The sequence below is a fragment of the Myotis lucifugus genome, unplaced genomic scaffold, assembly GCF_000147115.1.
Source record: "Myotis lucifugus unplaced genomic scaffold, Myoluc2.0 scaffold_131, whole genome shotgun sequence".
Taxonomy (NCBI): Eukaryota; Metazoa; Chordata; class Mammalia; order Chiroptera; family Vespertilionidae; genus Myotis; species Myotis lucifugus.
In genome coordinates, this window is record NW_005871179.1 from 3460420 (window position 1) to 3485592 (window position 25173).

At 53.0% G+C, this 25173-nt stretch overlaps 1 protein-coding gene across 1 annotated transcript; it reads left to right on the plus strand.

The window, feature by feature from the left end:
* The first annotated feature begins 378 nt into the window (after window positions 1–378).
* SPOCD1 (SPOC domain containing 1) lies at window positions 379–21798 on the plus strand. The gene is given in 17 exon segments (XM_023758524.1): window positions 379–485; window positions 1131–1306; window positions 9218–9259; window positions 10053–10229; window positions 10768–10828; window positions 11125–11200; window positions 12385–12544; window positions 12657–12773; window positions 14287–14412; window positions 18145–18202; window positions 18641–18694; window positions 18914–19065; window positions 19349–19483; window positions 20022–20111; window positions 20373–20559; window positions 20969–21277; window positions 21280–21798. Coding segments are annotated over 16 exon segments (2280 nt in total). The 5' UTR covers window positions 379–485; window positions 1131–1165; the 3' UTR covers window positions 21675–21798.
* Window positions 21799–25173: the final 3375 nt, after the last annotated feature.

Genomic DNA, 25173 nt, shown 5'->3' on the forward strand with positions numbered 1-25173 from the left:
CGTTCTCAGTCCCCGACGCAGCTGCGGGCTTTTCCAGAAGGACTTGGAGGAAGCCAGCTCCGTGGCGGGCCTGGCACCACACCTGCGGGGGGCGAGCCCTGGGGCCCACGTTTCGGCTGGCAGAAGGAGGCGGGCGCTCGGGGAAGAGGCCCATCGAGGTGCCAGCTCCCCGGCCGAGGGTGCGCCGAGGGCCGGCGCGAAGGCCAAGGCCGACTTGGTGGTCCTGGAGCTGCCAGTTGCGAGACAGAGCCAGGACCCGGTGCCTGGTCCCAGGCTCCACACCCAGCTGCCCACAGCGCCTGCTCAGGGACGGCCCCCGGCCTCTAAGAGGCTCCAGCTTTCTCTACATAGCATCTTAGATGAAGACTGGGCCAGGAATCTTTGTAGCGTGTCTGTGGGTCTCCCAGAGAGAGCCCTGGTGGGCAGGGAGAGGCCAGCAGAGGCGGAGAAGGCGAGCTGCCCCAGGCCCAGAGAGGCTGGAGAAGGTGGGAGTTCTCCAGGGTGTGATGGGAGAAGCCCCACCCTCGGTAAAGAGGAACCCCCCACGCGGGCACTGCCCCCCTCACTAGGCTCAGCCCCTGTTCGGGCGAGAAAGAAAAGCAGGGAGTGTGAGACCTGCTCAGAGGATGGGGAGGGGGTTGGTCAGAGCCCTGGTGGGGACAACCCCCAGTGGGTGGGAGACCCCCCACCAGGAGCTGACTTGGGGTCCTTGGGAGGCCCCTGCAGTCCTCTTCCTCCCAAGGACACTGGGTCTGGGCCAAGAGATTCAGATGGAAGTTGTGTGGGATGTGCCTCAGGGACTAAGTTCCGATATTCGCCCGATGCGGAGGATGGGGCCCAACCAGGCAGCCACTACGACCCTGTCCAGTTCCCACTGCCCAATGGCGGGCTGTCCCTCAGGCCAGCTGCCCAGGATCCGCCCCAGAGCCCCGCACTGTGCCCGGGAGTGTCTGGGAAGGCATCCACAGGGCAGCGGGCAGCTGAGCAGGTTGTTGTGGGGGCTGGCGGTGAGGATGGCCCTGCTGCCTCACACAACCAGGAGGAGCTGGAGGTCAAGGCTTGGCCAGTGTCCATGGGGAGGCCCGGGCAAGGACTCCCTGCTCTCACTGACACCCCTGCCGACTCCCCAGAGTCTGCAGCCAGCAAGGCTCGCTCAGGTCCATTCATGGGACAGAGAAGATCCAAGTGTGCTAAGTTGGGGAGCGGCCCAGTGCCCCCTGCCGAGGACCGGGGCACAGACAGAAGCTCCGACAACTTCAGCCACGACCCGCCAGCAGCATCCCGCCCAGGAGGCTTCCCCAAACTGGTAAGTTGAGCCTGAGAGGTGGGCATAGGAAGGGCCAGGCCAGTCTCTCCATGCCATGCTTGGTGGTGGAATTTAATAGAGCTGAGCTGGGTGGACTCTTACTGACCTTTGTCCCACATGCCCATTTTACACCTGACTAAACTAAGGCCCACCAAGTCAGGAGGCTAAAAGTAAACTACACTTGCTGACATCTCGTCAGTGGTCAGTATCTTTTGGAGTTGGTAAGTCCTGGGTTCAAATTTTGCCTCTGCCCACCTCCTAGCTGAGTGACGTTGGAATATTTTTTAATCTCTCCGTGTCTTCATCTGCAAAAAGGAAATGCTAATTTCAATTTAATGCACTAAGTGAGATGATGGCATAAAACAATGTGCCTGGCACAGCAGATGGCACAAGGCAAATTACTTCATTTATGTCAAATTGGCCTTTGCTTTGGTGTCAGCAATTGCCGTATAAAGTGGGCACTGGCTCCGAATTTCCGGGTGGGGAAACTGAGGCTCAGAGAAGTTCACAGACTTCTCCAAGCTCACACACAGCGAGGGAGGCAGTGCCTATCCATGTTCCCTGTATTGTTCTTTTATTTGTAATAATCGTCGTTTTATTAAGAATCATAGTGACCATGTTTACACCGCAAAGGCAGGAGACGGCACTCCCTTCTTTTATTTGTAATAATCGTCGTTTTATTAAGAATCATAGTGACCATGTTTACACCGCAAAGGCAGGAGACGGCACTCCCTGCTTTTGGCGTATGCTTCTCCCATAGTTGATTTTTATCCCACTCGTCCCACATCTGGGAGGGGTGCTACTGGGCAACATTACTGCCGTCACGATCAGTAATAGTACCTAGCCTGCCTACTGTGTGCTAAGCGCTGTTGGGGAGGGGTGCTACTGGGCAACATTACTGCCGTCACGATCAGTAATAGTACCTAGCCTGCCTACTGTGTGCTAAGCGCTGTTCCAAGCACTTGATCTTCAATTTTCCTAACCACCCTATGAAGTAGATGCCATTGACATAAACCCATTTTACTGATGTGGACACTGAGGCTCAGAAAGGTGAAATGGCTAGTTCAAGGCCAAACAGCAAATTAGTAGCACTGGCATAGGAAGCAGCGAGCTGCCTGTGTGATTTACCCCCACCTGGTGCTGTAATTACACGACAATGCGGTTACATTGTCTTTGCAAGCATCACTCAAAAACAGTTTTTAATAAAAAAAGAATGTGTGTTTATCATAGAAAAGAAAGAAAAAATAAAAATTCCCATAATGTCAACATTCAGGGCTATTTCCTGGTGACATTTTGGTATATGTCCTCTTTCCCATCTTTTTCCTATGCGTATATATCTTTTCTTTGCCTAGAAATGGGATCATGTGTGCCAAATTTTTTATAACTTGATTTTTGGTATTTAACCCCCCCCCCCCAATTAATTAATTGTTAGCACAGAACGAGGAAAACCCTTTGAATGCCGCCCGGCCCCTTGCCTTTTGTGAGATAACCATGTTTACAGTCTCTCCTGCCTGCTCTCTATGAACTCTATACGTATGTGAACACCTACACCTTGTGCCTTCCTGTCTGTAAGGAGGCTCATCCTGCGCCTCATTGTTGCAGGACCTGTACTCGGCTTACTTTTCACGCGCTGTAGCATTTGAAGATCTTTCCAAGTTGATGCCTATTGTTTGGCGAATCCCCGAGCCTGCATCACACACTTGTCACAGGCCCTGCTAGGACCGGAGGATGGGCCGGGACTTCCTTTTCTCATTTCCTACCTCTGCAGTGTGGTTCAGAGCACGAGGCCTGGAGGCCACCAGGCAGGCATTGGGTCCTGGCTTTGCCCCTATCGGAGTGACCCAGGCAAGCGACTTCACCTCCGGGGCAGCTCCGAGGGTGGAGGCTCAGAGCATGAGATGGCGTGTGCTTGGCATTTAGCAAGGTGCCCGGTGCGAGGACGATATTCAGAAACGTTACCTGCTGTTGACACACAGTTCCGTCCTGCTCTGAGTCACGCTGGGGTGAACATCGCTGCGCATTATCGGGGCCAGGTGCCCAGCATGGGGATTCCTGGGCCCACAGCGTTCTGAGGGGCTAGTCTGAGCTGGGTGGCGGAGCCAGGTGCCCGCCCGCCTCGCCTGGAAGGCGCCCACGGCTGCTCTCGCCTCCAGGCCCCGTCCTTGACTCTGCAGCCCAGCCCAGCATCCCACAGCTTCCCAAATAACCCGTTGTCATGGCAACTGGTGGCAGCTGCAGGAGAATGGAGGCTGGGCATGACAGGGACGGGCAGGTGGTTGAGGACAGGGTTGAGTGGGGCATGGAAGAGTGCCCAGCTGGTCCGGAGCCCCTCTTTGGGCCCTGGCACCTTCTCCGGGGGGCAGCCTGGCTTGTGCCAGGGGCAGACAGATGGGTTCAAGGTCAGGCTCTGTTTCTTACTTCGGATGAGAGATATCTCTCGTCTGAATCTTAGTTTCTTCCTCTACAAAATGGGGGAGTCAGCTGGGCCCCAAAACTGCTGGGAATCTGGGTGTGAGGTTGGTCGTGTGGAATTCCTCTGGATTGAAGTAGAGACTCTTGGGCGGGGGAGGGGGGTGGAGACGCCATTTTCTTCTCTGACCTGAGCCCCGCAGTGGTCAGTGAGGTCTGGAGCTGCTCTGCGGAAGGCAGGGGACGTGGGGAGGGCAGCTCTGCCCACCACAGCCAGGGAGGCACAGAGCTGCTCGGCCCCACCCAGGTTCCCCGAGTCAGGGGTCCTGTGTAGCTGCAAAGGGTCAGAAGGCGTGTGAGGGAGGACTGTGTCTTCCCAACAGATGGACAACCTAAGAATAGCTCCTTTCTTTGAGTTCTTATTGTATACAAGGAGCTTCACATATATCATCGTCTCATACTTAGTCCTCACCATGGCATTAGAAGTCAGTGTTCGTACCTCTGCTTTGCCAAATAAGAAATCTTGGATTCAGAGAAGGCATGTGGCCCACTCAGGGTCACACAGCACGTGAGCGGCGTGGCCGGGATTTAAATCCAGGCCTGCAAGACTCCAGAGTCCACGCTCTGAGCCAGGCTGCCAAAGGCCTGGCGAAGGGTTTGGATTTGTATGGGACTTTATTATAATTTCTTCAACAAGCGGCAAGTGGGAGATACGTCACCAGAGAGTCAAGATACAGACTGAAGTCCAGCAGACCCTGGGTACCTAGAGGGCAATTGAGTCTTCCCTGGGGAGGGGTGGGTGGGAGGGTGTTCAGCTAGGTAGGGCAGAGGAGGGGCTGTCTGAGCTGGGCCTGGGAAAAGGAAGCAGGTGTTCAGCAGGTAGACAAGGTAGGAAGGGTGTACCGAGCACGTGCAAAGGTCTAGCAGCGGTTCTCAACCTGTGGGTCGCGACCATTGGAAAACACATATAGCATATCAGATATTTACATTACGATTCATAACAGTAGCAAAATTACAGTTATGAAGTAGCAACGAAAATAATTTTATGGTTGGGGGTCACCACAACATGAGGAACTGTATTAAAGGGTCTCGGCATTAGGAAGGTTGAGAACCACTGGTAGAGGCAGGAGGCAGGTTGGAGCTTTATGTAGTCAGGTCTTTGCTTCTGTTATTTTTAAATCCTCACCCGAGGATATGTTTAAAGAGAAGAGAAGAGAGAGAGAGAGTGAAAGAAACATCCATTGGTCAGTTGCCTCCCATGCCGCCCCAACTGGGGATTGAACCCGAAACCTAGGTATATGCCCTGACCTGGAATTGAACTGCAACCTTTTGGTATACATCACAACACTCCAACCAACTGAGCCAGCCAGAGCACTTCTAGTTATTTTTTGCCTGTTTTATCTGATATGAATATAGCTACAAACCTGTATTTGGTTGGTAATTGCCTGTTCACATATTATTCCATTTTTTCCTCCCAATCTTTTGCATTGCTCTATTTTAGAAATGCGTCTTCTGAACATCTTATAATTGGACTTTCTTTGTTAAAGGTTTGATAATTATTTTTATTTGTCTGAAGTATTTGTCCATCTACATTTGTTGTAATTACTGATTTATTTGAATCTAATCCTACTGTCTTATTTTGTGTTTTACATATATCCTGCATTTTCTATACTTTCCCCCTTTTATTGCCTCCTTTTAGATTGATTTTTTTCTTATTCTTTTTCTGTCTCTCTAGAAGATGGAAGTTTTCTGTGCCCTGTTTATATTCTTTTGGTGGCTATTTTAGAAATTTTAACATGAATACCTCACTTACCAAAGTATAAAGGTAGTTACATCTTTATCTTCCTCTGAAATTATGTAAGGATCTTGGGATGCTTTAATTCCAAGCATGAACCTTCCCCCAGTTTTTTTTTTAATCCTCACTTGAGGATATTTTCCTTTTGATTTTAAAGAGTGGAAGAGAGAGGGAAAGACAGAAATATAGATGTGAGAGAAACACATCGATTGGTTGCCTCCTGGACATGCCCTGACCAGGGCCTGGGCCAGGGAGGAGCCTGCAACCGAGGTCCATGCCCTTGACCAGAATCAAACCTGGGACCCTTTGGTCCGCAGACCGACGCTCTATCCACTGAGCCAAACCGGCCAGGACGCACCTTCCCAATTTATGTGCTGTTGTTATCCAGTGAGTTGGTCCTAAGTTATTTTTTTAATTCCACAAACTACACATTGTTATTATAGTATCATAAGTCAATGTAGGTTTAGATTTAACAACATATTTATCATTTTCTTTGCTCAAGATTTCTCCTTGCATCTCAGCGTTTCTACCTAGGATCATTTTTCCTTTCTTCTGCCTCAAGTTCATCCTTTAACATTTTGGTTATTGAAAAAAAATTAAATTATCCAGAAAAACAATAACTCGCTTTTCTCTACGGTGTTTTTATTTTATCCTCATTCTCAGAAAAGATTTTGTCTGGGTCCACAATTGATAGTTATTTTCTTAAGCTCATTGAAACTATCATTGTGCTGTGTTTTGCCTTCCACATTACTGTCGAGAAGTTAGCTGTTGGTCTAATTGTCATTCTGTGGTAAGTAAAAGGCCTTCTGGTGAGAGGCATTGTAGAGGAGCGGTTACAGGCGTGGCCCCTGGATTTAAATCCCGGCTCTTTGGTTCACTAGCTGTGTGACTGACCAACCTCTCTGTGCTTCAGTTTTCTCTTCTGTAAAATGGGGACAATATTGGTACCAGTGCTCCGCTCATAGCTGTGGTGAGGATTGAGTGAACTAACATGTACAGCATGCAGAACAGTTACAGTGCCTTCTCAGTGTTATTTCCGTGTTAGCTGTTATTTTTCTTTCTTGATGCTCTCAGGATCTCCTTATCATTGGTGTTGAACAGTTTCATTATGATTTGTCCAGGTGTGGATTTGCTTTCACTTATCCGGTTTGAAATTCACTGAGGTTTTTGAATCTGTGAATTGTTGTCTTTGATCAATTCGGGAAAATTCTTAGCCATAGATCTTCAAATAGTACCTCTGCCCCATTCTCTCTCCTCTCTCCTGGGACTTTAGGTTAATTAGTCCTTTTCACTCTATCTCTAGTGTCTCTTTGACTGTGTCTTACCGTCTTTGTGCTGTGAATAGTCTCAGTAACTTATTAAATCTATCTTCCAGTTCACTAACTTATTTCCATTGTGTTAATATGCTATTAAACCTATATATTGAGTTTTTCATTTTAATTATTATCATACTTTCCATTCCCAAAATTTGTGTTTGGTTCCCAACCAAATCTGCTTGATCATTTTTTAAATTCCTCACCCAAGGATATATTTATCAATTTGAGAGAGAGAGGAAGGGAGAGAGAAGCATAGATTGGTCGCTTCCTGTACACACCCTGACTGGTGTTCGAACTCATAACCTAGGTATGTGCCCTGACCGGGAACTGAACCTGCGACCTTTCAGTGTACGGCATGACACTCCAACCAGCTGAGCTATACCAGTCACGGCATGCTTGATCATTTGAAAAATTTATATATCTTTTGCCTTTCACCTTTTTTTTTGGTTATGTTCGACTCCTTTTATTTTGTTAAGCATGTTATATATATGTATTTTGCATTTTGGTCTGATAAATCCAGTTCCTAGTTAGAAACATCGATGAGAGAGAAACATCGATCAGCTGCCTCCTGCACACTCCCCACTGGGGATGTGCCCGCAACCAAGGTACATGCCCTTGACCAGAATCGAACCCGGGACCCTTCAGTCCGCAGGCCGACGCTCCATCCACTGAGCCAAACCGGTTAGGGCACAACTCCTTTTATTTTGTTAAGCCTGTTATATATATGTATTTTGGTCTGATAAATCCAGTTCCTAAAGTCTTTGCTGGTCTGATTGCTGTGTTGTTTGGAACCTCCTAATGCTGCAATGCGGACCCTGAGATGGGGCCTGCCGAAAGGTTTTAAATTGTGAAGGGCTGTCCTTAATATCTTTCCTGCTTTCCGTCCCAGATGTCCCGTTTTCTCCCCCAACCGCCCTTCTCAGTTTATTTTTTTAAAAGGCTGATTCATTCCCATGGTTAAAAAAAAAAATGAAAAGTTTCCTTCCCAGCTCCCAGTCCCTTTCCTATTGGCAGCCTCGTTTATTAGGTTCTGGTGGATACTTCCAGCGATATTTTATGCAGAGTCAAGCAAATACAAATTTAAAAAGTCTTTTTCTCTCTTTTTAGTGCAATGGTAGCACACGACACACATTGTTCTGAACGTGTGTTTCAGTAAAAAAAAAATGTTTTCTAGTTATAAAAGAAATACGTGCTCATTTTAAGTAACATAAATGCCCAAGTGCCTATATGTGGAAAGCAACCCCCCACCCCTGCAATTTCATTCCCTAGAGATAACCTCTATTATGCAACTATAACTATGTATTTACATAAATGGGCTTATGCAACAGATACTATTCTGTCAGCTATTCTTATTCTCCTAATAGTACAGCATGACATCTTACCGTATCAGTCAGTGCTGCTGCATAACTCAGCAGCTTGGTGCCTGGGCTTTGAGGCAGACAGAACTAGGTTCTGATCCTAGCTCCGCTGCTTAGGAGCTATGGGACTTTTCAGATCCTCTCTGAGCCTCAGTTTCCTAATCTGTAAAATGGGGATAGAAATAGTACACACCTCATAGTGTTGTTCTGAGACCTTCATAAGATTACATGTGATGTGCTTTCTCCAGGGCCAGCTACCTTCTAAGCACCTGATGAATAGTAGTTTATATTATGACTCACCTTTTTTTTTTTTAAAAAAATATATTTATTGATGTCAGAGAGGAAGAGAGAGATAGAAACATCAGTGAAGAATCATTGATTGGCTGCCTCCTGCACCCAATTGGGGATTGAGCCTGCAACCCAGGCATGTGCCCTTGACTGGAATTGAACCTGAGACCCTTTAGTCTGCAGGCCGATGCTCTATCCACTGAGCCAAATCAGCTAAGGATATGACTCACCCCTTTTAATGGCCACATAGACTCCATAGTATGACATGTCACCTTTTATTACCCATCCCTCCTTTTTAAATTTGATTATTTTTTTAAATCCTCACCTGAGGATATTTTTTTATTGATTTCTAGAGAGAATAGAAGGGATGGGAGGGGTGGTAGGGAAGAAAGGGAGGGATGGAGGGGGAGGGAGAGAGAGAGAGGGAGAGAAACATCGCTGTGAAAGAGACACATTGATTGGTCGCCTCCTGTACATGCCCAACCAGGATTGGGGAGTGAACCCGAAACCCAGGTATGTGCCCTTAACCAGGAATCAAACCCGAGACCTCAGGTGCTCGGGCTGATGCTCTAACCACTGAGAACACCGGCCAGGGCTTAACCATTCCTCTTTGATGAACATTAGATTGTACTCAATTTTTTCTGGTTATAAATACCAATGCAGCGAACACTGAACGTCCATCTCTCACCTCTGTGGGTCCCTAGATCCCCTGCATTCTAATCTCTGCCTCCTCTTTCTCTTCAAGGAGGAGATGAAGATGCCCCGCGGGGTGAAGCGTGTGTGCTACGTAGGTCTTTACTTTTCATTACAGCCCTTCCTCCTCCCTCTCCCCGGTCTGGTGGGATGGGGCTCCTCCAATTAGCGGCAACCCCAGCCCCCTGGCCTGCCCCCCCTCCCCGCCCCCGCCAGAGCCCCCTAGTGCTCCCCTCCCTGTGATGCTGAATCTCAGACTTCCGCCTTCCCCCAGACCTTGGAACCTGACCATTCATGGTCATTTATTCAAGGATTACTTTTCAGACCCATTTGCTTTCAAAACAATTCCCCATAGTTTGCAATAAAGCAAATGAATCAAAACACACTTAAAGCGGGATTGGAGCCTAAAGAAAGCAAGAAAAAGGGAAGGAGGAAGGGAAATCGTGTTACAACCACCCCTCCGTTCCCCCAACAACCCCCCCCTCCCCCCTGCAATATTGAGCTTCTGGCAACCATAGCGAACAGGAGAGCAGGACAGATGCTTAGCTCATTAGAAGACCAGGACCCCACTCTGACCTCCACATCCCCCCTGATGAGATGTGTCTAGAATCAGGAGGGCGAGACGGGTTCAGTCAGCTCTGAATGTGTCTGGGCGTGAGCGGGGAAGATGGGAGAGAGGTCGGAAAGAAGATGGGCTCCTCTCCTGTGACACAGGCCAGACAGTTAGCAAGCTGCGATTGACCCTACTGTGTGCGAGGCCTTTAGTAGGCCTCGGGAATACGGTGTTCTCTGTCCTCATGGAGCTTAGAGTGCAGTCAGGGCGCGGGGTGGGGGGACATAAGCACTTTGAGGTGAGCCCCGCCCGCAGGGCTCTTCTCCCCCTGCAGCTGGATTCCGGGGCGGTGATCCACCTCCTGGGGGCCATCAGCCACGGGCAGGCAGGGGGCGCGCGTCCGCTGAAGCTGGAGGCCCTGGAGAACATGATGGAGGTCAGCGCAGCCTCACCTGCCCAGAGGCCCAGGAGGAAGATAAGGCGCCAGGCCCACAGCCCCACGTGGTGCCAGGTACAGAACACTCGCCTTTTAGTTTCATGAATGGAATGTGGTTCTTCACTTAGGCGATGTCTCTCAATCCTGTTGAGAGAGACACCCTCACACTGACTCTCAGAGGGGCCACTGCCGCCCAGAGAGATGCTGTTGCTCCCGGTCACCCAGCAAGCAGCGGCCAGAGGGTTAGGCCGCCACCTGGCCCGCGCCGGGGGTCTGCGTGCTCCTTGCTCTGGCCACCCCGAGTCCTTCCGGTTGCCTCCCTCAGGAGGGACAGAGTGGGGCTCTGGTGGCGTCGCTGACCCCTCCCGCCGTCTGGGAGTGGCTCCCTGGCCCTCAGGGACCCCACTCCTCCTCCACACACTCTTTCTCCTGCAGGAGGGGCTTCCTGTTCAGGAGGCCCGTGCAGAGTGGCCAGGGGTGAGTGCGTCCACCCCGTCACGCGGCCTCCTTCAGGGAGAATGCGGGAGAGGGGGTGTGGCTGGGGGAAGCTGTGTCCCTGTGGGGCCGTGGGCTGGACCCCGCCACCTGGCCTCAGCTCCTCCCTCCCCCACAGTCCAGTCCAGTGGAGTCTGAAGAGGAGGAGCCCGAGGACCAGGACTGGGAAGAGGACGCAGGTGAGGGGCCGCCTGTCTGCCGAGGACGGGCGGGGACTGAAGGGGGCTGGTGCCCAGCAGTCCCTGGGAGACAGGATATGTCTTTTCTCTCCTCACCCCCAAGTCAGCTCCTAGTCCTTCCCCAAAGAGGTAGGGGCTGATGGCTGCCTGGGCTCAGCTCTCAGGCAGATGGGGGTGGGACAGGGTCCCTGAGACGCGGACCCCTCCTTTCCCTGCCTCAGCCCCTCAGCACGGAGTCACTTCCTCCCCTTGCCCCCCAGCATCCCCCGGGGAACCCCGATCCTTTCTCTCCACAGCTCAGCTCCAGCTCCAAAAGGACATTGGGGTGCGGCACACGGTGGTCCGTGTCATGCGGAAGGTGCTGTGGAGTCGGTGAGGCCTTGCTCCCCACTTCCCTGACCCCTGACGGCTACCACCACCTCCCTGGGCCAGACCGTGTTCTGAGGCGGGGGTGGGGAACCTTCTTTCTCCAAGGGCCATTTGGATATTTATAACATCACTTGCGGGCCATACAAAATTATACTTAAAAATTAGCCTGCTACAGTTGGTCAGACATTTAATTACTCACCCCAGTGCCTTGGCAGGGCCAGACCAAATGGTCTCGCAGGTCTCATACGGCCGGAGGGCAGGGTGTTGCCCACCCGTCTTCCAAGGGCTTCTGTGTGTATGATGAACCCATTTTGTAGCCATGAGGTCACTTGCCCACACAAAGAGTGAGAAGAGAGACGAACTTGACCCTGGGCCTCTGTGGCTTCAAGGCTGCGCTTTCCCATTAAGCCCCTGTGGCTCAGGGTCTGCTCAGGCCCTTGTGGGTGTCACCACAGCAAATGTTTTCAGATCCAATGAGACTGTGGTAGGATCTCAGAGATCTCAGCCCAGGCTCTCGTTTACCAATGGGGAGACCAAGGTCCAGGGAGGGCGGGACTTTGCAAAGTCCCAGCAACCCTTGCCAGTTTGGCTCAGTGGATAGAGCGTCGGCCTGTGGACTCAAAGGTCCCGGGTTTGATTCCAGTCAAGGGCATATGCCCGGGTTGCGGGCTCAATCCCTAGTAGGGGGCCTGCAGGAGGCAGCCAACCAATGATTCTCTCTCATTGATGTTTCTATCTCCCTCTCCCTTCCTCTCTGACAGCACAAAAACAAATTTAAAAAAATAAAAAATAAAAAGCCACCCAGCAAATCAATGGCAGATTCAGGGTTTCACCCACGGCCAGGGCTCCGTCCTCTGCCTTGGCTGATGCCCTCCCCTCCCCGAGGCTGCCTCCCCTTATACTCTCCCCAGTCCCACTGGCCAGGGCTAGAGCGTGAGCTGAGCAGTCAGATTTTGCTTCGCCACTAATCATGTGGCCTCGGGCAAGCCCCTTCCCTCCCCTGAGCCTCAGACACCCCTTCTGTAAATGGAGACCGATAACACTTGTTCCTCAGAGAGCTGGGGTGAGAATAAATGGGGCCATGTAGGAGAATGCCCGGAGTTGGCCCAGACCCTGCCGCCCACCGTATCTCTCCCTGCCGGCCGAGGGCCGGGCCAGCTCACAGCTCAGGGCCGTGTCCCCCACAGCCTCCGGGAGGTCCCAGACGTGGCACTGAGTAAGGAGGTGGTAGAAGGCATCGCCGCTGGCATCGAGGCAGCCCTCTTCGACCTGACACAAGCCACCAACTGCCGCTACAAGACCAAGTACCGCAGCCTGCTGTTCAACCTGCGAGACCCCAGGAACCCCGTGAGCGGGACCGGGGGGCTGGGGCGGCCCCTCCGCGCACCCAGCCCGGCCTCTGAGCGGGTGGGGCTCTGAGTGGTGTGGTGCAGCCCCTGCCCCTGCCCCTGCCCTACAGGACCTGTTTCTCAAAGTGGTTCATGGAGATGTCACCCCCCACGGCCTGGTGCGGATGAACTCAATCCAGCTGGCCCCCCAAGAGCTGGCCCGCTGGCGGGACCAGGAGGAGAAAAGGGTGAGGTTTGGGGTCAGGTCAGGACAGGTGACAGGATGGGGGGTGGTGTGGAGGGGTGACCCGAGTGTGGAGCAGGGAGAGAGAGACAGAGCAGAGGGAGGAGGAAGGTGGTGAGACACCGGGAACACAAGACGGAGAGAAAGATAGAAATGAGGAAATGAAAAGAGAGAGCAGGCAGATGGAGAGAGCCAGAGAGACTCCAAGAAAAAAAATTAGGAAAAGCGGCAGAGAGGAAAGGGGTTAGGGATGGAGAGCTTGGTAGAGGAGTGACACCCCGAGAGGTGTTGCCTTCCACTTGCTTTTCTGTGAAGCTGGGCTTGTGGGGGGGGGGCGGGGCTTGGGGATGATGGTCCAGACTCTAGAGTTCATGATTGACATCTGCCGTCCATGGGGAGTAGACCCCTGGGGTGCCCCTGTTCCCACTCCTGGTGCCCCAGACTGGGCGAGAGACCCCCTGTCCCCACACTTCACAGTTATAGCCCCATATACCCTGTGTCCATGGTCTCCCCTCCCTGGGAACTGTTCAGGGGCAGGGAAGGTGTGGGCACCGAGCTGGCCTAGGGGATTTGTGTAGCGGCTTTTGTGGCCCAGTGAGAGAGGGAAGGACTGATCTAGGGAGCAGGGCCATGGGATGGGGTGGGTGCTAAGGCTCCCGTCCTGGTAGACACTGATTAGCATGAATAACTAGAATCCACTAGGTGAATCTGTGCACGACAGACTGAACTTCTGTCCAGGCCCTGTGGGGGCCAGGGCGCGGGACCAGCTGCACAATCGGTGGGGCCAGTGCTGAATGAAAATGCGGGGCCCTTTGTTCAACAACGATTAAGAATTTCAAGATGACAAGGGCATTAAGCATGGGGCCATCTAAGCACAGAGCCTGCGCAGCTGCCCCAGAGCCTCGCGCACGGAGCCCGCACTGCCAGGGTGGACAGGGCCTCGGCCCTCCGGGGTGGCTAGAGAGGGAGGGACAGGCTTTCAGGAAACATTTCAGATAGGATGGCATTGATCAATACTAAGAATCCCAAGTAGCCTTTACTATGAGCCAGGCTCTGGCGAAGCACTCTACGTATGCTGTTTAATATAATGCTCTTAGTTTAATCCCCGGAGAAGAGAAAAAACGAGGCTTAGAGCAGTAAAGCGCTTGCCCAAGGCCACTACCTTGTGGGTCTCTTATATTAACGGCCCAGCCGGCATTCCAGAGCCTGCGCACCTCCCAGGACGGATGGTGGGGTGCACTCAGGAGCAGAACCGACTGCTGGTGCAGGCGAAGTTCAAGGCGTGCTGAGGAGCAGGGCTTGTGCTGGAGGGTGGATGAGTGGACTGTGGAGAGGTAGGGCTGGGGTGGAGGGCTTTCCGGGTGAGGGGAATGGCAAGAGCAAAAGTGCGGGGAGGGAAACGGCCGGCATGGAAAGGACCACAGGCGAGGGGCCTCGAGGGAGGACAGTGAGCACTGGGGTTCTTGGGGCCAGAGACCCTCCTGAATCCGGCTGAGCGAGGGCTGCTCCACCCACAGGGCCTGGAGATCATTGAGCAGCAACAGAAGGAGCTGTGCATCCTCCCGACCTCCAAACTGACCCACAAGGGTGAAGTCGAGATCCTGCGGGACACGGACCAGATGCTCACCCTGGAGGACCTGGTGGTAAGCAGAACCTGACCTGGTGCTGGGCAGGGCCTGTGCCCCTTACCTCGCCAGCTGTGTGGCCTTGGGCACATCACCTGACCACTGTGAGGCCCACCGTCTTCATTGTAAAGCGGGGTAATGATCTACCACGCAGAGTCCGGGTGAGCCTGGGGCCAGGCAGCCCCTGACCCAGGGCCTGGCAGCTCCTCCTCAGTGCCGGTCCCTCTCCTTTTGACCTAACCCCAAGGGACCCCACATGAGTGGTCCTATCCCCGCAGTTCCCCCCAGATACCCGGTTGGGAAGCAGGAGGGCCACACTGTTGGAGGCAGTGTCTCTGTGCGTGTAAGGAGCAGACCTGCTCTGTTTGGCAGAAGGAATTAGGGGTGCTTCAGGCGGGGAAGCAGCCAGATCCCAGGGCAGTCGGTGCAGAGTATCCTCTTATCGCTGGGGATCCGCCTCATCCTCCTGTCCATCCGGCTCCCTCCTCCTGCTTGGCCCCTCCGCCTTGCACATGGCCTGACACGGCGGCTCAGCAGCCCTCCATCCCAGTCAGTGAGCCCGCCAGCTCAGCCTCCTGCAGCGGTCAGAGCTCCCCCGGGGCTCCCTCCCGTCACTCTGAGGCGCTCCGGCTCCTGTTGGGTGTTGTGTGGGTCAGATGTTCACACCAGTCTAATCAGCTGTGTGTCCAGGGTGGGGAGTGCAGGGAAGGTCCCTGGAGTCGTGTTCACTGGGGAAATGGCAGTGAGCGTGACAGACAAAGTCCTGCTTCTCCCAGTCAACATCCAGGCCAACAACCAGGGCTGCTGCCTGTGCAGGGAGGAGCCCGCGGGGACGTGGCTGCTCTCCAACCAAAACCAATCTGTATTCCCTGAATAGATTGAATGTAAGTGCAGGGGAGGAGCCAGGAAGACCTGGAGAGAAGAGAGAGGGGAAGAGTAGGGGGTGGCAGAGGAGGGGAGGGAAAGTGACACACAACAGTCTTGACTCCTTGCTGAAGTGTACTCCTGGGTGAGGAACCTGAAGCCATTTGCCCAGATCACCTAGTTGGCAGGGGGGAGATGAGATTTGAAGCCAGGCTGTCTGACTCCAGAGCCTGGGCCTTGGCACTATTCTGGAGATGGTTTTTAGGGCAAAAGTAGAGGTTAAAATCTTTTTTAAAATATTTTTTTTCTTCATTTCAGAGATGGAGGGAGGGAGAGAGAGAGAAGCTGATCAATGATGAGAGAGAATCATTCATCGGCTGTCTCCTGCCCGCCCTACACTGGGGATGGAGCCCACAACCCGGGCATGTGCCCGGACTGGGAATTGAACCGTGACCCCTGGTTCACAGGTCGACATACAACCACTGAGCCATGCCAGCCGGGCAAGGTTAAAATCTTCTTGAATCTTCCTAAGACAGTGTTTAGTTTGTGTTTAAAGCTGCTTCTATTACGACGAAGAAAGGCGATTTGGCCATGGGAATCAAGAGTCTTAAAAATGTTCATTCTCCCTGATTCTGTCATCAGCTCATGAGAACTTGTCCTAAGGAATAGTTGAAAGTTTAGGAAGATATTTTCTTGCACAAGGATGTCCTCAGAACCAATTGTAATAGCGAAAACCTGGGAATGACCCAATCATCTGGCCCCCAGGTGATGCGTACACGGCCACGCACCTCATTCGTGTAATAGCTACAGGGACCGTGGAATGTGGCAGATGCCGCTGCTGTCATTCAGGGACACGACGAGGACCCAGGCAGACCTTGTGTTATTGCGCGTCTGCTTTATTGTGCTTTGCAGATACTGCATTTTTATTTTTATTTTTTACAAACTGAAGGTTGTGGCCACCCTGCATCAAGTAAGTCTATTGGCACCAGTTTTCCAACAGGCTCAGATGATGATTAGGCTTTTTTTTTTTTTTTAACAATGATGTTGTTTTTTATTTGGGGGAGCCTAAATTTTATTTTGGTGACACCAAGACACGTGAAATATTGTCTTCCTATATTTCATACTTTGCTCTATAAATAAAAATTTTTATTGAATTTATTGGGGTGACATTGGTAATACAATTATGTAGGTTTCAAGTGTACGATTCTATAATACATCATCATGTATACTGTATTGTGTGTTCACCAAAAAATATTTTTAATTAAGGTAGGTACACTTTTTAAAAATATGTTTTCATTAATTTCAGAGAGGAAGGGAGAGGGAGAGAGAGATGTAAACATCAATGATGAGAGAGAATCATTGATTGGCTGCCTCCTGCATGCCCCCCACTGGGGAACGAGCCTGCAACCTGTTGCATATGCCCTTGATTGGGAATCAAACCCTGGACAGTCCACAGGCCGATGCTCTATCCACTGAGCCAAACCAGCTAGGGCTAGGTACACTTTTTAAAAATTTTTATTTATTGATTGATTTTAGAGAGAGAGAGGAAGAGAGAGAAACATCGATTTGTTGTTCTACTTATTTATGCATTCATTGATGGATTCTTGTATGTGCCCTGACTGGGGATTGAATCTGGACCTTGGTGTACTGGGATGATGCTCTAACCAACTGAGCTACCCAGCCAGGGGGCACACTTTTTTTTTTACACATAAGGCTATTGAACACTTAATAGACTACAGAATAGTGTAAACATAACATATATGCACTGGGAAACCAGAAAAGTCATGTGACTCACTGTATTGCAATATTCACTTTATTGTGGAATGGAACCCACAGCATCTCTGAGGTATGGTCTAAATGTTGAATATATATAGGGTGTCCCCCCAAAATGTATACACACATTAACGGCTGATAACTCACTTAATTTTCACTCCTTTTCAGGTTTAACTGATTTGAAATAATGGGTGAAGCCAGACTAAGCTTTGAACAAAGAAAATTTATCCTAAAGTGCCACTAGACGTTTTTTAATAGGGATACATAAAAGATAAAGTTTACGGTACAAAACCCGGCATCAGTCGACGAATTGAGGGCGCACAAATACCAAACGAAATGATTCTCGATGTTTGCGATTCCATTGCTTCACCTTATCGGCAGTGCCTGGACCAGAATAGTCATCAATTTGAAAACAGGCAATGACAAAACAAATTATTAATTTCTGTAGATTCTTTTAAATTTTGAAAGTGAACTGTATGTTAATAAACACTGAGTTTATAATCATTCAAAGTGTGTATACATCTTTTTGGGACATCCTGTATATGTATATTTTTAATATTCATCTGAGGATATGTTTTTAAATTGATTTTAGAGAGATGGAGGGAGGGAGAGAGGGAGGGAGAGGGGAAGAAGGGAGGGAGAGTGAAACAGGAGGGGGAGAGAGAGAGAGGGAAAGAGAGAGAGAGAAAGAGAAACATAGGTTGATTGCCTCTCATACACATACTGATCAGGGATGGAACCTACAACCTGGGTATGCACCCTGACCAGGAATCAAACCTGCTACCTTTTTGGTGTATGGGACAACGCTCCAACCAACTGAGCCACCCGGCCAGGACCAGGTTGAATATTTGATCCTAGCTATTTTAGTAAAAGATCCCTAAAACCTTTGTATATTAAAAAAAAAATTATAAAGGAATACCCAGAGTACCAACAGTGACAGGACAGGGGTGATTTTTTTTTCCAAATTTTCTTTAACAAGTCACAGTACTTTTGTAATAAAAGAACATATTACTTGGAAGAATAAAGCCACATCCCTGAGGCTATCCGCTCATGGAGGGCTCCTGACTCCCCCAGCTGCCTTTCCAGGCCACCCCCTCTCCCTATGCCTCCCAGAGAACCATGGTGTCCATAGACTGCAGCCCGCTGGCCCTGCCTGCCATGTCAGAGGACTCCACAGAGCAGCAGGAGGAACCCCCAGAGCAGCAGGAGGGACCCCGGGAGCAGCAGGACCCCATGGAGCAGCAGGACCAACCCCTGGAGCAGCAGGAGGAACCCCCGGAGCAGCAGGAGGAACCCCCGGAGCAGCAGGACCCCATGGAGCAGCAGGACCGCAGGACCCCCCGGAGCAGCAGGAGGACCCCACAGAACCGCAGGAACCCACAGAACCGCAGGACCCCCCGGAGCAGCAGGACCCCCCGGAGCAGCAGGAGGACCCCACAGAACAGCAGGAACCCCCGGAGCAGCAGGACACCCCCGGAGCAGCAGGAGGAACCCCCGGAGCAGCAGGACCCCCCGGAGCAGCAGGAGGACCCCACAGAACAGCAGGAACCCCCGGAGCAGCAGGAGGAACCCCCGGAGCAGCAGGAACCCCCGGAACAGCAGGAGGACCCCACGGAGCAGCATGAGCACCACTTCTTCGACCCCAGCTGCCACATCTGCAACGGTTGTGGGAGACACAGAAAGGGCACAGAGGGGCGGGCAGGCTGGGCGGTGAGGGTCAGCAGTCATAGGGATGTGTGGCCTGGGGAGAAGGTGGCGGGGTGGGGGTGCCTGTGCCCCAGGTCACTTCAAAAACCACCCGCTTCAAACCCTGGCTCTAAAGCCCTGGCTGGCCTCAGCCTGGCTGCCTGCCCGTTCCAGCTCCTGCCTCTGCTGTTTGCAGACTGGAGGCCCTTGTGTGAGCTGCCAGGCTTCTCCAAAGCCAACAGGAGGGTGGAGGACAATGTCACCCAGAGAGCCCCAAGCCCAGACCCTGTGTCCTCTCCAGAGATGCCCCAGATCTCGGAGAAACCTCCCATGGAGCCCCAGGACAGGTGTGGGGCTGGGGCAGGGCGGTGGGGGAAGCCACCCCTGGGACAGCAGGCTCGGCATGGGTTTCTCTTTCTGTGTGGCCTTGGAAAAAACGTGCCTCTTCCGTGGGTCTCAGTTTCCCCATCTGTGCGGTAGAACTAATCTTCCCGACCTCCTGGTTCACCCCCGCATAACGCCGTGCTTGGACCCGTGTGCGACACCCGCAGTGCGGACACGGGACCTTCTTGGAAAAGTAAGGAGATGCTGGGGAAGCCCTGATGACCTTTCTCCCTGGCCCTCTCTCTCTGTCCTTCCCTCCAGGCTGCAGGTGTCTGTAGGGCCCGCAAAGCCCCCCTGGGAGGGGGCTGTGGCCATGTTCTCCATCAAGCAGTTCCGGGTCAAGGCCCAGCTGGTCTCAGGACACAGCTGTCAGCTCATCATGGTACTGCTGCCCTATTCACCAGGGTCTCCCTCACACACTGACCAGCCCAGTCAGTTACTCACACCCTCATTCATTCATTCATTCATTCATTCATTCATTCATTCATTCATTCTAAGACCCTCTCTATGCCTGGCCCTGTGCTAGATATGGGGACAAATGAGATGCCAGCCCCACTCCTGCAGACACACGTGGGTAAAGGACTCCCTGTAACCCAAGGCATTGAGCAAGAAGGACCCAGCACAGCGGTCTGTGCTTCCCTGGCCCAGAGGAGATTTTAGAAGTGATAGTTAAGTGACTAATGATCAGCAAAAGTGTGGGACGAAGGTGGGCGGTCAGAGGAGGGAGTGAGGGCCTTCTGAGAAGTTGTAGGAGATTGGCCAGGACAGGACGTAGGCTTCCTGGGCAGCCACTTGGGATCCTGATAGACTAGTTGCTCATCCTCTTCGTCACAGGCTGTGGCTTTCAGGTGGCTGGTGTCCAGTCTGCCCTCAGCGGCTAGGCATCTTGGGGGCTGACTGGCCATGCTACCTGCCCCCAGACCCTGCCCGAGGTGATCCGCTCAGCAGGCTGCATCCCCTCCAGCACCATCTGGGACCTTCTGGCCAGCGTCTGCCCAGCCAAGGCCAAGGTAACCACCCACCCTTGCGTATCACCTCTTCCGCTAGCACCGTACCCCAGCCCTGTGCTCCCTCTCTCTGCCTCTGGAGCAGAGACCTGGTGTACAATAGTTGGGTCGAGTTCCCACTGTGACTGCAGGCTTACAGTGTGACCCTGGGCGAGTCCCTGTGTTTCCTTCTCCGGAAAAGGGGGTGCACTGCCTCACAGCAGGGGTGTTTGCAGGAGTGAAGGATGACTGCTCCTAAAGCTGCTGTCCTTCCTGCAACTACAGGACGCCTGTGTGGTCAGACTGTGCCCCCAGGGGGCTCGGGACACCCAGAACTGCCACCTGCTCTACTCCTACCTCAACAACAAGCAGTGCCATGGCTTGGCAGCGGTGGAACACGTGAGGGTGGTCCTGCTCCCCCTGCCTGCCTTCCAGCCCCTGCCCACCAGACTGCGCCTTCTTGGAGGCCCAGGTGAGAACACTGAGGCCCGTACCAGACCCTGCCTCCCTTCACTTGGTGACACCATGTCTCTGTGGAGACAGGCACCTCTCAGGAGGGAACTCCTGAGACAGGAAAATGTGATAACAATGCCGGTAGCTCATACTTGTCTGTTGTTTACTGCCTGCCAGACAGTGTTCTAAAAGCTTAAATTAATTCACTTCGTCCTCCCAATAACCCTAGAATGGTTCTATTAATGTCCTCATGTCACAGACGAGAAAACGGAGGTAGGGTCACACCATCCATGTCTACCCTCAGCCAGGGGAACCCTTTCCCTCACTGAGAACCAATCTCCCAGTTACTTTCCCCAGCAGCTCCCGGGCCCCGTCTCCTTGCTGGAAAGCTCCTCTTGGGGGTCTGACCTCCAGACCTCCTGCCACAGCCAGCGTGCAGCTCCCGGAGGGCGGTGCACGCGCTCCTACCAGGCCTTGGGTCTCTCCCTGCCTCTCCCCAGGCCTGGAAGCCACTCACCCAAGCCTGCTGCTGGCTGTGCTGCTCCCCACAGCAGGGTTTCCAGACACAGCGGAATCCAGCCCCTTGCTGGAGAAGGTTCGCAAGGTGGTCTCCTTCAACAAAAAAGTGGAGCTGAGATGCTACCAGCGGAAGGACAGGAGGCCGGATGTGGCCCCGAGGGGCTCCCCTCCCCCAGGGGGCACCCTGCAGCAGAGCCGGGGCAAAGGCAGCCTGGCTCCAAGCCCTCTAGAGGCAGGGGGAGACTGTGGGAAGAGCCTGAGACCTGGCAGGGGCCTGGGCGAGGGGAGTGGCCCACAAGACCAGGCTGGTGCCAGTCCTGGCACCCCTCTTCGGCAGCACCAGCTGGCCGGGGCCAGCACCTCCACAGGGCATCCTGTCCCCAGCAAGCCCTGCTCCAGCATCTTGAATCCCTGGTGACGATGAGCCGCCAGCTCCAAGCCTCCCTGAGATCCCCAGGCCAGGAGCTCCTTCCCCAGACCCCTGCAGCCGGTGGAATCCTTGGACTCCTATGCCGGCCTCCGGCAGCTCCAGAGCCCCCTGGCCCAGCCTCCGACTCCTCTTTGGGCCCAACAGATGGAGCTGGCTCTGAGTGTCCTCTCCCTGGAGAGACCTGACCCTAGAAGAGGGCCTTTGACTCCCTCCCCAGTGCTGAACCCTGAGCTGTTCCAGGGAGATATGGGGGCAGAGGAAGGGGAGGGCCAGCTCAACCCACCTGCCCCTTTTGAGTTTCATGTTTTGCAAACTGTTTAGTGTTGATTTTTGGTTCAATAAAGATTTTGACGAAGTTGAGACTGCATGCATCTGCTGGCTGGGCAGGAGAGACCCTGGGCCTGGCCAGGTGTGGGCTGGGGTGGGTGTGTCTGAGATTTTTGTGCACAGATGTGGTAGCAAAGCTAACATGCTTGGATGGAGGGGCAACTTTGCCAGTTGCTTGTCTGAGGTCCTTGACTATCACTGTGTGCCAGGGCACGGCTGTTGGCATGGTGGGTTCTGGAAGCATTTTGCAAGTAATCTGAACTAGGAGGGAGAACAGGTAACGGGAGAGAAGGCAGGAGTAGGGAGGGGGACAGAGAGAATTCAGCTTTTGAAGGGGCACAGGCACCTAGAGATTGCAATGGTTTTAAACATTTTCATTACCAACAGAGAGCTGGGGTGGGGGTGGGGCTACCACCATAGTCCCTATGTGTCTCTGTGTGTGCCTCTGCCTGTGAGCATGTGTGTGCGTCTGTTGTCTGTTGAAGTCGGGAGATCCATAAAGGTCGACTCCTCTCTGTATCTCTTGCCAGCTCCTGGGCACTGGGACTGGAGAAAGCCAAGGGTCTTGGCCTGGCAGGTGGACGCTCAGGCTGGAGTTAGGGCTGGATGGTGCTGCTTTGCCTGGGGCCTGGAGTGATCTAACAGCAGCTACAATGGAAAAGCATATCAGTGTGGGCGGTCCTTGGGAGAACTGAGTCTGGGGACTGGCCTGCCTTGGCTGCCTAACCCACACGGAGAAGCAGGACTCGGCTTGGAGAACTTCTGATAGGACCCTACCCTTCTCCCCGGGCCTGAGGGTGTCCCCCTGCCCACCCCTTCCCGCGATCTACCTATGTGCCAGCCTTGTCCTGGACCGTGCCGGACGGATGGGGTGTTTGGGGGAGTCTTCTCTGCCCCATGAGCTCTGCTGTTGCCCTACCCGCGGACGACAGCAGAGGGGGCCCTCGGCCTTGGGATGGAGGTCGGGGCTGGCAGGGCTAGAGGCCGAGCTGGGGGTGGGGCGAGGTGTGGGATTTTAGCCGAAGGGATGGGAAGCAGGGACGGGGTGGGGTGCGGGGTGGGACAGGGAGAAGGGACCGGTGAACCTGCAGACGGGTCGAAGCTCCTTTGGGAGCTTTTCTGGCCCGAGCGGCTGGTGAGCGCCACAGCTTCTGTGCCATATGCAAATGACACAAATTACTATGCAACCTACAGCTCTATTCCGAGCCGGCAATTTGGGTCATTTTCCTAACGCGGTTGAAGGAGGAGGACTTGGAGCGGGAGACGGCTGCGCACCCGCTCCCCCAGGTGCAGCGTTTGCTGCCTTCCCGGGGCGCTCCGGGAAGAGCAAGCTCTGCACTCGGCGCTGGGGCTTCCGTTCAGCTTTCACCTCTGTGAGGAGGGGGCTGTAGGCGGACCCCGAATGCTGCGGCCTGCTTCGAGGCTGGGGGCTGGTCAACCTGACGTCCACCCACCTGTGGCCCTAGTCCAGCGGTCGCCAACCTTTCGGACCTCACGGACCACCGGTTGGAGACCGCTGCGCGGCTAGTCCAGAGCCCCTGGCCTTTCTCTTTGGCAGAGGAGGCCCGGACAGCGCGTTAGGCGAGCTGTTGCTAGGGGGCGAGGCCGGTGGTTGCTAGGCTCGGTGAGATGTTGCTAAGCAACGCTGGGCGGGGCTCACGTTGCTAGGCCAGAGTAGGAGTCGCCTGGGACTTGAAGGGCTACCAAGCTCCCCTCGGCTCTAGCGGAAGGCGCCCCCCATGCCGCTCTCCCCGCGGCCTCTCGGGCTTCAGCACCGGCTGGACGCCGGCTCTGCGGGTCCTTCCGGTTCACGCCCTCCGCGACTCCGTGATCCTCCGGGCTCCGCAGCGAGGAACCCTGGGTCTTTGTGCACGTGTCTTTGCGATTGCTTCTGCCACGAGGTGTGTGTGGGGGCGCTTTTGGGTTTCCATAGAAACTTCTGTGTCATCTCATTGCTTCCCAAGGTTTGAGCAGTTGCTTGTGCAAATTTACATCTATCTGCATGTCATTAACATGGAGGCGGGGCCGGAACTTGTTTGGGCAACTGTCCCTGGACAGTGGACAGGTTCCCTTTGCTGCTTATCCTGCTTGATGGGCACGAGGACTGCGCGTGTGTAGGCGGTTTTAAAAGTTTTTATGTTTTTTTAAATTTATTTTATGTTATTATTCTTAATCCTCACCCGAGGATAATTTTTTCCCCATTGCTTTTTAGAGAGTAGAAGGGAGGGAGGGAGGGTGAGAGAGAGACACACACATTGGTTGCCTCCCGCAGGCAGCCTGACTGGAGAGGAACTAACTGGCAACAGAGGTACATGTCTTGACAGGGAATCAAACCCTCCACCCTTCAGTGCGCAGGCTCACGCTCTAACCACTGAGCCACCGCCAGGCGCATGCGCATTTTTCTTACTAATGTTCCTAGATTTGGGTCAAGTGGGTAAAATGTAATAGTGATCACCGATTCCAGCCCTGGTCACTTTATTGAGCCATTAGGATGAATCCACCGCGATATCACTGACCAAAGACACGCAGGCAATGGTTGGAATCCCAATTCTGCCCTTTCCTGGCTGTGTGGCCTTGGGCAAGTTTAGTTTCCCTCTCGCCGGCTCAGTTTCTTTCTCTGTAAGAGGGATACGAATCACTGACTCATCAGGTTATGTGAGGATTCCGTGAGATGCCACCTCTGCATATACTTACTGCTGCTTCTGACACACAGTAGGCATTTAATGGTAGTTCCCTTCATCTCTCCATAGAGCCCAGCTTCTCTCAGGGCCCAACCAAGGCAAATCAGCTTCCTTTGCAGCTCAAGACATGACAACTAACATCAGGATAAACTTTCAGATGTCAGGGCAGACGAGATTCGAGGCACAGGATGTGGACCATGTTGGTTTGCTTGTTTGTCCTTCTTGGAGGCTGCTGAGGCATGAACCCCTCGCCCCCCATCTCATCACCACCACCACCACCACCACACGTGAACACATTTAACATACTTGTCTCTCTCGGGTCAACTGTTTCCAGAAACCTCACATTCCTGTTTCAAAGGTGCTGGAGCTTGAGGCAGCTGCAGCAGTGGCAGCTGAGGTTCAGAGGCTTAAAGACCAAAACTAAGCCCAGCCGGTGTGGCTGAGTGGTTGAGCGTTGACCTATGAACCAGGAGGTCAAGATTCGATTCCCGGTCAGGGCACATGCCCGGATTGCAGGCTTGATCCCCAGTGTGGGGTGGCAGGAAGCAACTGATCAATGTTTCTCTCTCATCGATGTTTCTCTCTCTCCCTTTCTATCTGAAATCAATAATATATATATATATATATATATATATATATATATATATATATATATATATATATATATATAAATCCG